At 40.0% G+C, this 15,384-nt stretch overlaps 1 protein-coding gene and 1 long non-coding RNA gene across 2 annotated transcripts in view; one reads left to right on the top strand and one right to left on the bottom strand.

Moving 5' to 3' along the window:
• Positions 1-258: 258 nt before the first annotated feature.
• RPLP1 (ribosomal protein lateral stalk subunit P1) lies at positions 259-2,954 on the bottom strand. Its single transcript, XM_078448819.2, has 4 exons — positions 2,754-2,954; positions 2,007-2,081; positions 855-972; positions 259-377 (listed from the first exon to the last, which is right to left on the bottom strand). Exons 1-4 carry the CDS (start codon positions 2,823-2,825, stop codon positions 298-300), a joined length of 345 nt encoding a protein of 114 aa, XP_078304945.1. The 5' UTR covers positions 2,826-2,954; the 3' UTR covers positions 259-297.
• A 20-nt stretch (positions 2,955-2,974) lies between these two features.
• LOC132677369 (uncharacterized) overlaps positions 2,975-15,384 on the top strand; it is a 59,226-nt gene continuing 46,816 nt past the window's right edge. The window contains exon 1 of the long non-coding RNA XR_014137795.1: positions 2,975-3,479. This is a non-coding gene — a long non-coding RNA (uncharacterized LOC132677369). The remainder of the gene's footprint in view (positions 3,480-15,384) is intronic.

A 15,384-nucleotide genomic window follows, 5' to 3' on the forward strand; every position in this document is an offset into this window, starting at 1 on the left:
CAAGGGGACAAACCCTGTAATCATGAACTCACGCATGTGGCCCCGACAAGGCATCTGCTCTGATCTTGTCTTCTCCCACCTCCCCACACAGTTCTCGGTGCAACAATACTAGATGCATTTTTGGTACAGCATCCAGCTTGTGTGCTATTTCCCACCACGAGATGCTAGCCGGGGTAAACACCCAGCTGGTGTCATACCAGAAGGCTGATCATCCCGACAAAGCACATCCCCAAACGACTGGCAGAACCAACAGCAACAAAGAGTTCAGCTTTTTATTGAACAGATTGCAGAAGAGATTTAGTCAAAAAGACCAAAGCCCATGTCATCATCAGACTCCTCTGACTCTTCTTTCTTTGCTTCCACTTTCTTCTCCTCAGCTAAAAAACAAAAACAGTCGATCACACACCTCAATATTTTACACTCCAAAGACCCCCAGGCCCTTCAGCTTACATGGTCAAAAATACCCTAGACTTCCTCCCAACTATTCCCCTGGGTTTAGGATTTCTATACATCATCGATTCTTAGCAAACTAAAAAGTATCATAGGTGGGGCACCTGGGTGACTCAGTTGTGGTTGAGCCTCTGACTTCAGCTCAGGTCATGATCTCGTGGTCTGTGAGTTCGAGCCCCACATTGGGCTCTGTGCTGACACTCAGAGCCTGGAGCCTGCTTCAGATTCTGTGTCTCCCTCCCTCTGCGCCTCCCCTCCCACTCATGTTCTGTCTCTCTCTCTCTCTCTCTCAAAAATAAACATTAAAAAAAATTTTTTTTTTAAGTATTGTAGGCAAGATAGCTCTTCATCTCCACACTCCTCCCTCCCATACCACCCCCCCCCCCCCAAAAAAAGTTTTCTACCTGGGGCAGCAGTGGTGGAAGGAGCAGGACCGCCTGCTGGTGCAGCACCAGCTGCTGGAGCGGGTCCACCAGCTCCTACATTGCAGATGAGGCTCCCGATGTTGACGTTGGCCAGGGCCTGTAACACGGTACACATACAGGTGACACTCAGTTCTGTCCTTTTGTTATAGTACCTACCCCACAAAAGGTACCCCATTTCAACTTACAGCAATAATTTCCCAACACTATATTGCTCTTCCTTTCTCCTTTGCTGCAGTCTGACAGTGACATTTTGTCTGCCACTGAGATTCCCTAAGACTTACTTTAGATAGGGCCACGCATATTAAAAATTAGTCACAAAAAAATGACTCAAGCTTTGAATGTTACAGTTGCAATGCAGTACCTTAAGTAGCAAGATAGAATAACTGAATCCCTTCAATAGATGAGAAAACTGGTCCCAAAATGCTGGCTTAAGTTGTTGGCAAAAAACGCAAGCTTCCTTAAACACTCAAACCAGGCAGGATTCTTTCCATAGTTCCAGGTCTCCTCTCAACACTGATTTCAATTTTTCAGACTGCTAGTCCAGGGACTTTTTATTAAAGAGGAGTACCTTTCTTAAAAGCCTAATGCTTTCAATCCTTCAAAACTCTTTGGAGGACAGAACCTGAAGAGATAGAAGCTAACAGCCTCTTGCCAGAGATTAAGTAACATATACAATGGAAGGTAGCCAGTGCCAAGCTCCTGGGGATAGGAATCCTGTCTTCATCAGTCTTTTAATATCCTAACAAACAGTAAATGGTCAATGACAGGCCACCAAGCCCAATTTCCACGAAACCAGATCATGCTGGAAGGATTTGCTTGAAGCAGTGTGGGTGTAATTATCTCCTGAGTGACCCTTTTAAGCAATCATCTGGCTGGTATCTCGTGTAGTTTTTGGTCATGGTTTCAGAACAGAAGGAAAGAAAAACCAGACTGAGATCAAGAAAGAAAAGGCAAGACAAACTTTAGACACTAGATGTGGAACTATGAAGAAGTTGTCACTTCAAAAAGATCCAGTGGAATATGGCATCTTCCAGCATTTTTCATGTCCTATGAATACATGAGTTGTGGAAGGTAATCAGTTCACCTTCCACAAGTCTGCTTCTCGAAGTCACTTTGAGGCCATCACCTTACCTTTGCAAACAAGCCTGGCCAGAAAGGCTCAACATTTACACCCGCTGCTTTAATGAGGGCGTTGATCTTATCCTCCTAAAAAAAAAAGTAAAACAGAAAAATCCATCAGGAAGTGTAACTTTCCTAAATGTCTCCAAAATACTGCGATTGAAAGTAAATCACTCAAAACGTGTGTACAAAACCGTGCGTGACCACTTCAAATATTCCATCCGTATTTCATGTATGCTTCTCTAAACCCATCATGTCTAACACAAGTCTTACACTCTTAAGATTATCACGAGCAAAAGAAATGCATCCTGCTCCCGTGTGCCAGGCACCTGGCTGCCATTTCACAGGCCGGGACCTGCCTAAGTCACGCAGCTATTTTAAGTTTCGAGTCAGGCCGCGGGGTGGCCCAACAAGGCCTACTAAGAGGACCGCAGGAATTCAAGGCCATCCCACCAAACAGGGATAAAGTGCCCTCGGTGCGGGTGAGGATGCCCCCACGCCGAGAAAGCTTCGCTAAAGAAAGCTTCCCAAGGCCGGAGCGCGCAGCCCAAGTGAAATCCAGTCCCTCGGGGGCCAGCACGTGGCCAAGGTCCCCGGCGGCCGGGCACGCGGGCCCGCCCGCTACCGAGCGTCCGCCCCGCCGCCGGGGTGCTGAAGGCCGCGGCTCCGGCCGGAAGGGCTTGGCAGGGACGCCTGGCACGTAGAGGGGAAAAGGCTGCCCGCAAGCACACCCCGCCGCCGGCCCAGGCCCGCACTCACCGTGACCGTCACCTCGTCGTCGTGCAGGATGAGGGCCGAGTAGATGCAGGCGAGCTCCGAGACGGAGGCCATGATGCGGGCGAGTGCTGAGCGGACGCTGCCGAGCGCGGTGCTAGTCGCCGGGTGAAGTGAGAGGCTCACCCCAACGCGGCCTTAGCTTCCTCGGAAGAACCGAGCACCTTAGCGGCAGCTGAGGAAAGGGAGTCCCGCGCCTGCGCACGGTGTCTTATACTGGTCACGCGGACCAATCGGCGCCCGCGCCTGGCGGAAGAGGCGGAGCGAGAAGCTCCTGCGACGACCACCAGGGCGCCTGCGCACAAAGCGTGACTGGCTTGTTAGCGAGTTCAAAAAGTTGGTGGGTCCGCGCTTGTAGTGGCGTCTTCTCTTGGTTCAGCTGAAACGCAGGGCTCATGAACAGTAAAAATATTTTTAGGAAAAAGTTATCTAGGTAAATGGACGTCACTCCCACGTACTGTATCCCATGTAACAGTATTTAGGCATTTAATGACGTCGGCAGCCTCCCCCAGCTGGCTGTGACCACTTGGAGCGCAGGAGCTAAATTTCAGCCCGGAGGACTCGCTTGCTTAGCGCAGCGTCTCGGATAAAATAAGTGATTTAAGAGGAAGAGAGAAGCTTGTTAGGAGAGCAGTAGCATTTGAGCGCCTATGTCCCAGGGATTGAGCCACACTCTACAAGGATTCATTTAATCCCGACACAGCCTAAGAGGTAAGCAACTATTGTTTTAAGTACAGAAGATGTGTTAAGAATTTAGGGAAACTTTCCACTTCAATTTCTTTTTCTTTTTTTCTTTTCTTTTCTTTCTTTTTTTTTTTTTTTTTTTTTTATAACTCAGGCATCCTGTGTTAGGGTGGAAATTGTCTAAAACTTGCCCTTAAAATGTTCAAGACATCTTGATGCACCTGCTGCCTGTGTGGGTGCTGAATTGCCATCGTGTATCTTTTGAAGCTTAATAAAATTGGTATTGGATTCTATATTTAGTTTAAATTTTTTTTTGAGGTATAATTGACATAACATTTTTATTTCAGGTGTATACCATAATTGATGTTTGTATATGTTGCAAGATGGTAACAAGAAGTCTAGTTAATAGTTTAACATCCATCACCATACACAGTTACCACTCTTAAGGCCTACTCTTAGCAACTTTTAAGGAGGAAATAATATATTAATAACGATAGTCACCACGTTGTACATTACATCTAGTGACTTACAACTGAAGGTTTGTGACTTTTGACCCCTTTCACCCATTCCATCCCTCCCTCTGGCAACCATCAATCTGTTCTCTGGATATATGAGTTTGGTTTGTTTATTTTTGTTTGTTGTGGGATCCCACATATAAGTGAGATCATACAGTAGTCTTTCTCTGACTTATTTTACACAGTATAATGCCCTCAAGGCCCACCCATTTGTCTCAGATGGCAAGATGTTATACTTTTTTTTTACAGGTGAGTAATATTCCTCTGTGGGTGACATTTACTTTATCCGTTCACTTTGGTTGTTTCCATGTCTTGGCTATTGTAAATAATGCTGCTATGAACACGGGGATGAATATATCTTTTGGAATTAGTGTTTTTGTTATCTTCTGATAAGTACCCAAGAGTGGAATTGCTGGATCCTATGGTAGTAATACTTTTAATCTGGGGGTGGGGGGGGGCACCTCTATGCTGTTTTCCAAGGTGCTTGCACCAATTTATAGTCCCACCGATTGTGCACAGATGTTCCCTTTTCTTCACATCCTTATGACCACTTAGTATTCTTGTCTTCTTGATGATAGCCATTCTAACAGGTGTGAGGTGATATCTTACTGTGGTTTTTTTTTTTTGTTTTTTTTTTTAAATTTTTTTTTTCAACGTTTTTTTATTTATTTTTGGGACAGAGAGAGACAGAGCATGAACGGGGGAGGGGCAGAGAGAGAGGGAGACACAGAATCGGAAACAGGCTCCAGGCTCCGAGCCATCAGCCCAGAGCCTGACGCGGGGCTCGAACTCACGGACCGCGAGATTGTGACCTGGCTGAAGTCGGACGCTTAACCGACTGCGCCACCCAGGCGCCCCTATCTTACTGTGGTTTTAATTTGCATTTCCCCGATGATTGGTATTGTTGAGTATCTTTTCATGTGCTTTTTTGGCCATTGCATGCCTTTGAAAAATGTCTATTCAGATCTTTTGCCTATTGTTAATGGGATTTTTCTTTATACAGAGTTGTGTGAGTTCAATGTTTATTTGTTTTTGAGAAAGAGAGAACCAGAGTACGAGCGGGGCAGGGGCAGAGAGAGAGGGAGACACAGAATCCGAAGCAGGCTCCCGGCTCTGTGCTGTCAGCACAAAGCCCAACGCAGGGCTAGAACTCACCACGAGATCATGACTTGAGCTGAAGTTGGACGCTTAACCGACCGAGCCATCCAGGCATCACTATAAATTTTTCTCCTATTCAGTAGGTTGCCTTTTCAGTTTGTTGATGATTTCCTTTGCTATGCAGAAGTTTTTAGTTTGATGTAGTCCCACTTGTTTACTTTAGCTTTTTTGCCTTGGCTTTTGGAGTCAGATGCAAAAAAATCATTGCCAAGATCAGTGTCAGGTGGTTTACTGCCTATGTTTTCTTCTAGGAGTTTTATGTTGCAGGCAAGTCTTTAACCCATTTTGAATTAATTTTTGTGTAAAGTTTAAGCTAGTGGTCCATGTTCATTCTTTTGCATGTGGCTGTCCAGTTTTCCCAACACCATTCATTAAGGAGACTGTCCTTTCCTGAGTGTATATTCTTTTGTCATAAATTAATTGAGCATATATGAATGGCTTTATTTCTGTACCATTGACCTGTGTGCCTGTTTTAATGTCAACGTCTGTTTGGTAACTGTAGTTTTATGGTTTGAAATCAGGGAGCATGAAGTCTCCAGCTTTATTCTTTCTCAAGATTGCTTTGGCGATTCAGGGTCTGTTGTAGTTCCATACGAATTTGGGGATTGTTCTATCTCTGTGAAAAATGCCATTGGAATTTCAATGGAGATTGTTTTGAATCTGTAGATTGCTTTGAGTAGTATGCACGTTTTGATAATATGAATTTAACAGTTTAACAATTCTTCTGATTCATGACCACAAAATATCCTTCTTTTCTTTTTTTATTTTGAGAGAGAGAGAGAGAGAGAGAGAGAGACCGACCCAAGCAGGCTCCATGCTCAGCACGGAGCATGATGGGCTCGATCCATGACCCTGGGACCATGAACCAAGCTGAAATCAAGAACCAGGCACTCAATCTACTGAGCCACCCAAGTGCCCCCAAAATATCTATTTATTTGTGCCATCTTTCATTTCTTTTCATCAGGATCTTAACTTCTTTATTTTTGATGTTTTTTAAATTTTCGATACTTTGAATTGTCTAAAACGTGTACATATTGTTTTACTACATGATATGAAACCTAAATGTAATTCCTCCTATCAAAAATGATTATCTTTACATTTTCCATCAACTATTTCCCTCTCGGAATTCACGCAGTTTCCTAGAAAGGTGGTGTAGTCAATGTCATTATTTCATAATCATCCCTGACCAAACATCTCCATTGGAATCCCCCAGTTTAGGGGGCACCTGGGTGGCTCAGTTAAGCGTGCAACTTCGGCTCAGATCATGATTTCGCGGTTCCTGAATTCGAGCCCCATGTTGGGTTCAGTGCTGACAGCTCAGAGCCTGGAGCTTGCTTTGGATTCTGTGTCTCCCTCCCTCACTCTCAGCCCTTCCCTGCTTGTGATGCCTCTCTCTCTCAAAAATAAATATTAAAAAAAATTTTTTTTAAGGGAATCCCTCAGTTTAGGGACCCACTTGGATCACTCTTAGCCACAAATATGAACATATCTTAATATCCCAAACTTTTAAAAGAGCTTAAAAAATATCAAGCTTTCTGAAAATAAAAGTTATTATGAGTTTTCATCCAAATCTGAGAAGCACTTATAGTGGAATTGGGTGGAAAAGGAATACATTTTAAAGCTATTGAAAAATTCAAACAAAAAAGAAAAATTCAAACCTTTCCAAAGTCAGAATGGATCAGTCCAAAACACAGTCACACCCCACCCCTCCACCCTATCTCCAGTGTACTTCAAAAAAAAAAAAAAAACAAACAAAAAAAACAAAACACAACTGATCTGGTAAATATGATACATCAACACAAAGTAAAACAAATATCACTTTGTTGAACTATATTAATTAGAAACCTTTTAAATCAATATTTTGTATCCCCTAATTGTTTTATAATTGTAGCAGCAAAACCTGAATGTTAGAGTATATAAAAGGTAAATTATAAGTTCTTCTCACTTGTAAATGTAAACACAAAAATCCAAAATAAAATGTGAATGTCAATTATGTCAGTAAAGCTGGAAAAAAAATTAAGGATTAATGAACTGAGTGCAGTACTGTGTATGAAAATATGGTATATCATGACTAAACAGGATAGGTCAACATAAAATCTATTAAAAATAATTCATTAACGAGTTAAAAGAGGAAGATCTGTATGAAGTTCTTATAGATTCAAAAAAACCACTTGATAAAATTAAGTAACTATTCACCTTGACTCTTAGAAAATGGGAAGAGAAGGTAACTTCCTTAGTCTGATAAGGTATCTACTAAAAATCTATGGCAAACATCATACTTTTTTTTTGCTTTTTTTTTTTCCTTTGAGAGACTGAGAGAGAGAGCACAAGTGGGGGAGGAGCACAGAGAGGGAGACAGAGGTTCTGAAGCGGGCTCTGTGCTGACAGCAGAGAGCCTGACGCAGGGCTCAAACTCCTAAACTGTGAGATCATGACCTGAGCTGAAGTCGGATGCTCAACCAACTGAGCACCAAGATGCCCCACAAACATCATACCCAATGGTGAAACTTTAAAACCTACTCTTTAAAATCAGGCACAAATAAGGATATCTCCTTTCTCTACTTCTGCTTCAATTACTATTTTAGAGTTTAGCTATCTCCATAAGACAAGAAAGGAAAAGATTATTAAATTGGAGAGTTATAAACTCTCTTTATTCATAGGTAATATGATTATTTATCCATTTATTTATCCATAGGCAAAACAACGTAATAAGTAGTTCAGTAAGGTAGCTAGATTCAAGATTAATACACAAAAGATAGCAGCATTTCTGTGATCTGCCAAACTCAATTACAAAATGTAGTATTAAAAAAATACACCTTATGCAATAGCAACAAAAATCATTTTGTTTCTAGGAGTAAATCTAATAAGATATGCATGACCATTATTTAAAATTTTCTTAAGTTTATTTTGAGAGAGACGGAGTGAGAGCGGGGAAGGGGCAGATCGAGAGAGAGAGAGAGAGAGAGAGAGAGAGAGAGAGAATCCCAACTAGGCTCTGCACCCTCAGCACAGAGCCCAGTGCTGAGCTCAGTGTCACCAACCATGAGATCGTGACCTGAGCCAAAGTCAAGAGTCGGATGCCCACTGACTGAGCCACTCAGGCACCCCTTAAAAATTACAAAACTTTGGGGCGCCTGGGTGGCGCAGTCAGTTAAGCGTCCGACTTCAGCCAGGTCACGATCTCGCGGTCCGTGAGTTCGAGCCCCGCGTCAGGCTCTGGGCTGATGGCTCGGAGCCTGGAGCCTGTTTCCGATTCTGTGTCTCCCTCTCTCTCTGCCCCTCCCCCATTCATGCTCTGTCTCTCTCTGTCCCAAAAATAAATAAAAAACGTTGAAAAAAAAATTTAAAAAAAAAATTACAAAACTTTATGGAACATCAAAGGCAACCTAAATGGAGTGATATACCATATTCACAGATGGAAAGATTTTTAAATGGGTAATTCTCTCCAAATTGTATAATTTCAGTCAATATTCCATTAGGGGTTTTGGTGAAATTTGACAAGTTGACCTTAAATTTTCATGGAAGGATCAAGGACCAATAATAATGAAGACAGTTTTCTAAAATATAACAGATATTTATATTTTATATAAATATATATATTTATATATATTTATATAAAATATAAAATATGTTATGTGTTACTGACATAACAAATAGACAAATAGACCAATATAACAGAGAATCCAAAAATGCACTCTCATACGTATGGGACCCTGGTAAGTCAGAGGTACGGCTTTATAGATGGGGAGGGGGTGGACAGAGGGAAGAGTACCTTTTCAAAAAACATAGTACTGGGACAATTGGTTTTCTATCCACATGGAAATGGGGAAACAATTTTTTTAATTTTGTCCTTATCATACATAATATGAAAAGGAAAAGTCTAAAATTTTAGAGGAAAATGGGAGTTTATTATTATTAAGTGTATATGAAAGGTTTCTTAAGGCACAGAACATAAAGGAAAAGATTCATATATTTGATTGCATTAAAATTGAAAATAAGCCAAAGAAACCATAACCAAACGTCTGAAAAATTATCATACTTAAGAGCCTGAGGGAACATAATGACTAAATGTGATACGGTTTCCTAGATGGGATCCTGGAAAAGACAAAAGTCATTAGATAAAAACTAAAGAATTCTAAATAAAATATGGACTTTAGTTAATAACAGTATATCAGTATTGGTTTACTAATTGTAACAAATATATTGATATGTTAAAAGGAGAAACTGGCCTGAGGTATGTGGAACTCTCTATGCTCAAAATATTTTGATAAAACTAAAATAATTCTAAAAATTAACTTTATTTTTTATTTTTATTTTTTTAAATTTACATCCAAATTAGTTAGCATATAGTGCAACAGTGATTTCAGGAGTAGATTCCTTAATGCCCCTTGCCCATTTAGCCCATCCCCCCTCCCACAACCCTTCCAGTAACCCTCTGTTTGTTCTCCATAGTTAAGTCTCTTATGTTTTGTTCCCCTCCCTGCTTTTATATTTGCTTCCCTTCCCTTATGTTCATCTGTTTTGTCTCTTAAAGTCCTCATATGAGTGAAGTCATATATTTGTCTTTCTCTAATTTTGCTTAGCATGATACCCTCTAGTTCCATCCATGTAGTTGCAAATGGCAAGATTTCATTCTTTTTGATTGCCAAGTAATACTCCATCATATGTATGCACCACATCTTATTTATCTATTCATCCATTGATGGGCATTTGGGCTCTTTCCATACTTTGTCTATTGTCAATAGTGCTGCTATAAACACGGGGGTGCACATGTCCCTTCGAAACAGCACACCTGTATCCCTTGGATAAATGCCTAGTAGTGCAATTGCTGGGTCGTAGGGTAGTTCTATTTTTAGTTTTTTGAGGAACCTCCGTACTGTTTTCCAGAGTGGCTGCACCAGCTTGCATTCCCAAAAATTAACTTTATTTTTAAAAACACCTTGATGAGGCCCCAGTAGTTCATTTTTGCTTTTGTTTCCCTTGACTCTGGAGACATGACTGTTTAGAAGTTGCTGTGGCTGAGGTTAAAGAGGTTGCTGCCTGTTTTCTCCTCTAGGATTTTGATGGTTTCCTGTCTCACGTTAGGTCTCTTATCTATTTTGAATTTACTTTTGTGTATGGTGTAAGAGAGTTGTCCAGTTTCATCATATTGCATGTCACTGTCCAGTTTTCCTAACACCATTTGCTGAAGAGATTGTCTTTTTTCCATTAGATATTCTTCCCTGCTTTGTTGAAGATAAGTTGGCCACATATTTGTGGGTCCATTTCTGTGTTCTCTATTTTGTTCCATTGATCTATGTGTCTGTTTTTGTGACAGTACCACACTGTCTTGATGACTACAGCTTTGTAATACAGCTTGAAGTTCAGATTTATAATGCCTCCAGCTTTGGTTTTGTTTTGCAACATTACTTTGGCTAATCGGGGTCTTTTCTGGTTCCATACAAGTTTTAGAATTGTTTGTTCTAGCACTCTGAAAAATGCTGGTGTTATTTTGATATGGATTGCACTGAATGTGTAGATTGTTTTGGGTAGTATACACATTTTAACAATATTCTTCCAGTCCATGAACATGGAATGCTTTTTCATGTCTTTGTGTCCTCTTCAGTTTCTTTCATAAGCATTCTATAGTTTTCAGCGTACAGATTTTTTTTTTTACCTCTTTGGTTAGGTTTATTCCTGGGTATCTTAAGGTTTTTGTTACAGTTGTAAATGGGACTGATTCCTTGATTTCTCTTTCTGCTGCTTCATTATTGATGCATAGAAATGCAACAGATTTCTGTGTGTTGATTTTATATACTGTGACTTTGCTGAATTGATTTGAAGGGGCACATGCATCCCAATGTTTACGGTAGCACTATCAAGAATAGCCAGATTATGGAAAGAGCCTAAATGTCCATCAACTGATGAATGGATAAAGAAGATATGGTATATAGAAGACACACACACACACACACACACACACACACACACACACACACAGTGGACTATTACTTGGCGATCAAAAAGAATGAAATCTTGCCATATGCAACAACATGGATGGAACTAGAATGTATTATGCTAAATGAAATAAGTCAAACAGAGAAAGACAAATATTGTATGATTTCACTCATATGTGGAATTTAAGGAACAAAACAGAAGAACATAGGGTAAGGGAAGGAAAAGATAAGAATAGAGAGGGAGGCAAACCATAAGAGACTCTTAACTATAGAGAAAAAACTGAGGGTTGCTGGAAGGAAGGTGGGGGATGGATGGGCTAAATGGATGATGGGCATTAAGGAGGGCCCTTATGAGGAGCACTGGTTGTTGTACATAAGTGATGAATCACTAAATTATATTCCTGAAACCAATACTACACTATATGGTAACTAATTTGAATTCAAATAAAAATAAAATCACCATAACCAAAATGGAAAAAATGTCAGATTAGGAGAAGATATAAGGCCCAAAGTACCCAAAGGCTGTATTTAAAGTCATAGAAATCAGTAAGAAAGTACAAAACTTTCCTGTTTTGCAAAACATCAAAAATTATCAATTAAGGGGTACCTGGCTTAGTTGGTAGAGCATGCAACTCTTGATCTTGGGGTCCTGAGTTCAGACTCCACAGTGGGCATAGAACTTCAAACAAAATAAAATTTTCATCTAAAAGTATCTAGGGCTAAGGAATTTTTATTTAAACTTTAAAGATGAGACACAGTCATTAACAAACTGGTTAAGCGCTTTGATGCCAGGCTCAGGCTTGGGTTTAAATATGATCTCCACCATTTATGCTGTTGGGGTCCTTGAGCAAGTCATTAATCCTCTCGATCTGTTTCTTCACCTGTACAATATCGATAACACCTGGTCAGGATGTCAGCTACTGAGCACCCAGTTAACCAGTTAGTCTTCATAAAGGTTGAGAGCAAGACATCAGTTGCCCATACGTTCCCTTTATTATGAGTAGTTGTGGATTCAACATCATACTTTTACTTTAAACAAATTCTATCCCTCATCCCCCTATCATAGTACAAACATCCTGTTAAGATGTATTTTCAAAAGACTAAGCGGGGGGGGGCACCTGAGTGACTCAGTCGGTTAAGCGTCCACTCTTGGTTTCAGCTCAGGTCATGATTGCAGGGTTCATGAGTTGGAGCCCTGCCTCAGGCTCTGCGCTTGGCAGCATGGAGCCTGCTTGGGATTCTCTCTCTCCCTGTCTCTCAAAATAAATAAATAAACATAAAAGAAAAAAAAAAAAAAAAGGCTAAGCAGTATGCCAATTTAAAAAAATAAAAATAAGAAATGGAAAGGTTAAATCCAGTAACATCTACTGAAATACGATTAAACTTTAGTGCTCTGGAGCATTCTAGAAACACAGCTATGACATTGCACACCACTATTAGTGACAAATAAGTGGGTTTTGTGGGTTAATATTACACTTTCACTATTAATTTAAAAAAATAGATTAAACTAGCATTGTGGTAAAAAAAAACAAAAAAAATCAACCTCCAAAGAAATCCTAATTTAATCAGGGAAAAATGTATGTTTGCCTAGGTAAGAATGTCGATTTCACCATGTTTTTCAGTGTTACTTTTTCTAATTTATGTTGTCTCCAAGCCATGTTTTTTAGTTAAGTGTCTAGAAGAGCATATTTAATACGTGGATATTACAGTTGTCACACAAAAAAGACATTATCAATTTAATGTCAAATTACTTTATATTTGCTACTGCTGTTTCATTTTACAATTCCAAGAATTCTGTTCATTTTTTTCTATTGAAATGTATTTGACATGTAATATTATGTAAACTTAGAGCGTATAACACCATGTGTATAATTTGATGGATTTGTATATTGGAATATGATTACCATTTTGGCAATAATTAGCATCTCTGTCATATGACATAATTATCGTTTCTTTATAGTACTTAGAATAATTAAATTCTAGTGTCTTAGGGTGTCTGGTGTTTGTAATACAATATAATTGTCTGTAGTCAGTGTACTGTGTGTTAGATCCCTAGGACTTATTTACTACAGTGTTTTAAGTGTGTACCCTTCAGAGCGTCTGTCTTGTGTCCCCAGCCCCATCCGTTGATAGCCACCATTTTATTCTCTATTTTTACAAGTTTGGCTTTTTAAAATTCCACGTGTAAGTGATATCATACAGTATTTGCCTTTGGCTTGCCTCACTTAGTATAATGTGTTCAAGGTCCATCCATGTGGCAAATGGCAGGATGTCCTCCTTTCTCGTGGCTAATATTCCAGCGTGTGTCTGTATATACCACATTTTTTAATCCATTCCTCTACTGATGGGCACCTCAGCTGTGTCCTTATCTTGGCTGTTGTAAATAGTGCTGCAGCGAACATAGGGGTGCAGATGTCTTTTCAAGTTAGTGTTTGATTTTCTTCAGGTAAATACATAGAAGTCTGAATCCTATGGTAGTTCTAATTTTAATTTTTTGGGGAACCTCCATCTGTGTCCGTAGTGCCTGGACCACTTTCCATTCCTACCAACGGTGCACAAGGCTTCCCTTCTTTCCACATCCTTGCTAGCACTTATTATTCTTGTCTTCTTGACGATGGCTGTTCCAACAGCTGTGAGGCGATATCTCACTACTGTTTCTTTTGCATTTCCCTGATGATTAGTGATGTTGAGCATCTTTTCGTATACCTGGTGGCAATCTGTATGTCTTCTTTGGGAAAATGTCCATTTAGTTATTCTTCCCAGTTTTAAATCAGATTGTTTTTCTCTTTTTTTTTTTTTAATTTTTTTTTTTTTTTAACATTTATTTATTTTTGAGACAGAGACAGAACACGAACGGGGGAGGGGCAGAGAGAGAGGGAGACACAGAATCCGAAGCAGGCTCCAGGCTCTGAGCCATCAGCCCAGAGCCTGACGCGGGGCTCGAACTCACGGAGCGCGAGATCGTGACCTGAGCTGAAGTCGGACGCTCAACCGACTGAGCCACCCAGGCGCCCCTGTTTTTCTCTTATTGAGTTGTATGAATTCTCTATATATTTTGGATATTAACCCTTCATCTGATGTATGGTTTGCAAAAATTTTCTTCCATTTTTTGGGAAATGGTTGCCTTTTGTATTGTTATGTTGTTGTTGTTGTTCAAAAGTTTTTTTTACTTATTTTGAGAGAAAGATTGAGAGCAAGCAAAGGAGGGGCAGAGAGAAAGGGAGACAGAATCCCAAGCAGGCTCCACACTGTCAGTGCAGAGCCTGATGCAGGGCTCAAACTCATGAACCGTGAGATCATGACCTGAGCCAATATCAAGAGTTAGACGTTTAACTGACTCAGCCACCCAGACACCCACGTTATTCATGAAGTTTGATGTAATCCCTTCTGTTGATTTTTGCTTTTGTTGTTTGGTATCATATCCAAAAATCATTGCCAAAACCAGTCTCAGGGAGCTTCTTCCCTAGGAGGAGGTTTATAGTATCAGTTCTTAAGGTCAAGTCTGTAATCTATTTTGCATGAATTTTTGTGAGTGGTGTAAGATAGGTGTCCAGTTTCATTGTTCTGCATCTGTTTATCCAGTTTTCTCAACATTTGTTGAAGAGACTGTCTCTTCCCCATTTGGTGCTATTAGCCACCTTGTCAAATGTTAGTTTAAATGTATATTGTTAAATGTATAAGCAAAGGTTAATTTTGGGCTCTCCATTCTGTTTGTCAGTGTATCTGTTTTGTGCCAGTACCATACTGTTTTTAATACTATAGTTTGGTAGTATAGTTGAAATCAGGAAGTGCAATACCTCTAGTTTTGTTCATTAGCTATTTGGAGACTTTTGTGGTTCTGTACAAACTTTACAGTTGTTTTTTGTTTTGTTTTGTTTTGTTTTCTGTTTCTGTGAAGAATGCCATTAGTATTTGATGGGGATTCTGTGGAATCTGCAGATTGTTTTGAGTTGTAGAGACTTTTTAACAATATTAATTCTTCCAATACATGAACACGGGCTGTCTTTCCATTTGTTTGTGTCTTTTTAGATTTTTTTTTCAGAAGTCTTATAGTTTTTGTTGTACAAAACTTCTCACCTCCTAGGTTAAATTTATTCCTAAGTATTTTATTGTTTATGATGCTATTGTGAATAGGAAAGATTTCTTTTTTTGTGATCTTTATTATACTTTACTTTTTTTCTTTTTAAATTTTTTTTTAACGTTTATTTATTTTTGAGACAGAGAGAGACAGAGCGTGAACGGGGGAGGGTCAGAGAGAGGGAGACACAGAATCTGAAACAGGCTCCAGGCTCCGAGCTGTCAGCACAGAGCCCGACGCGGGGC

The sequence above is a fragment of the Panthera onca genome, chromosome B3 (assembly GCF_046562875.1).
Source record: "Panthera onca isolate mPanOnc1 chromosome B3, mPanOnc1 haplotype 2, whole genome shotgun sequence".
In the NCBI taxonomy this organism is placed as follows: domain Eukaryota; kingdom Metazoa; phylum Chordata; class Mammalia; order Carnivora; family Felidae; genus Panthera; species Panthera onca.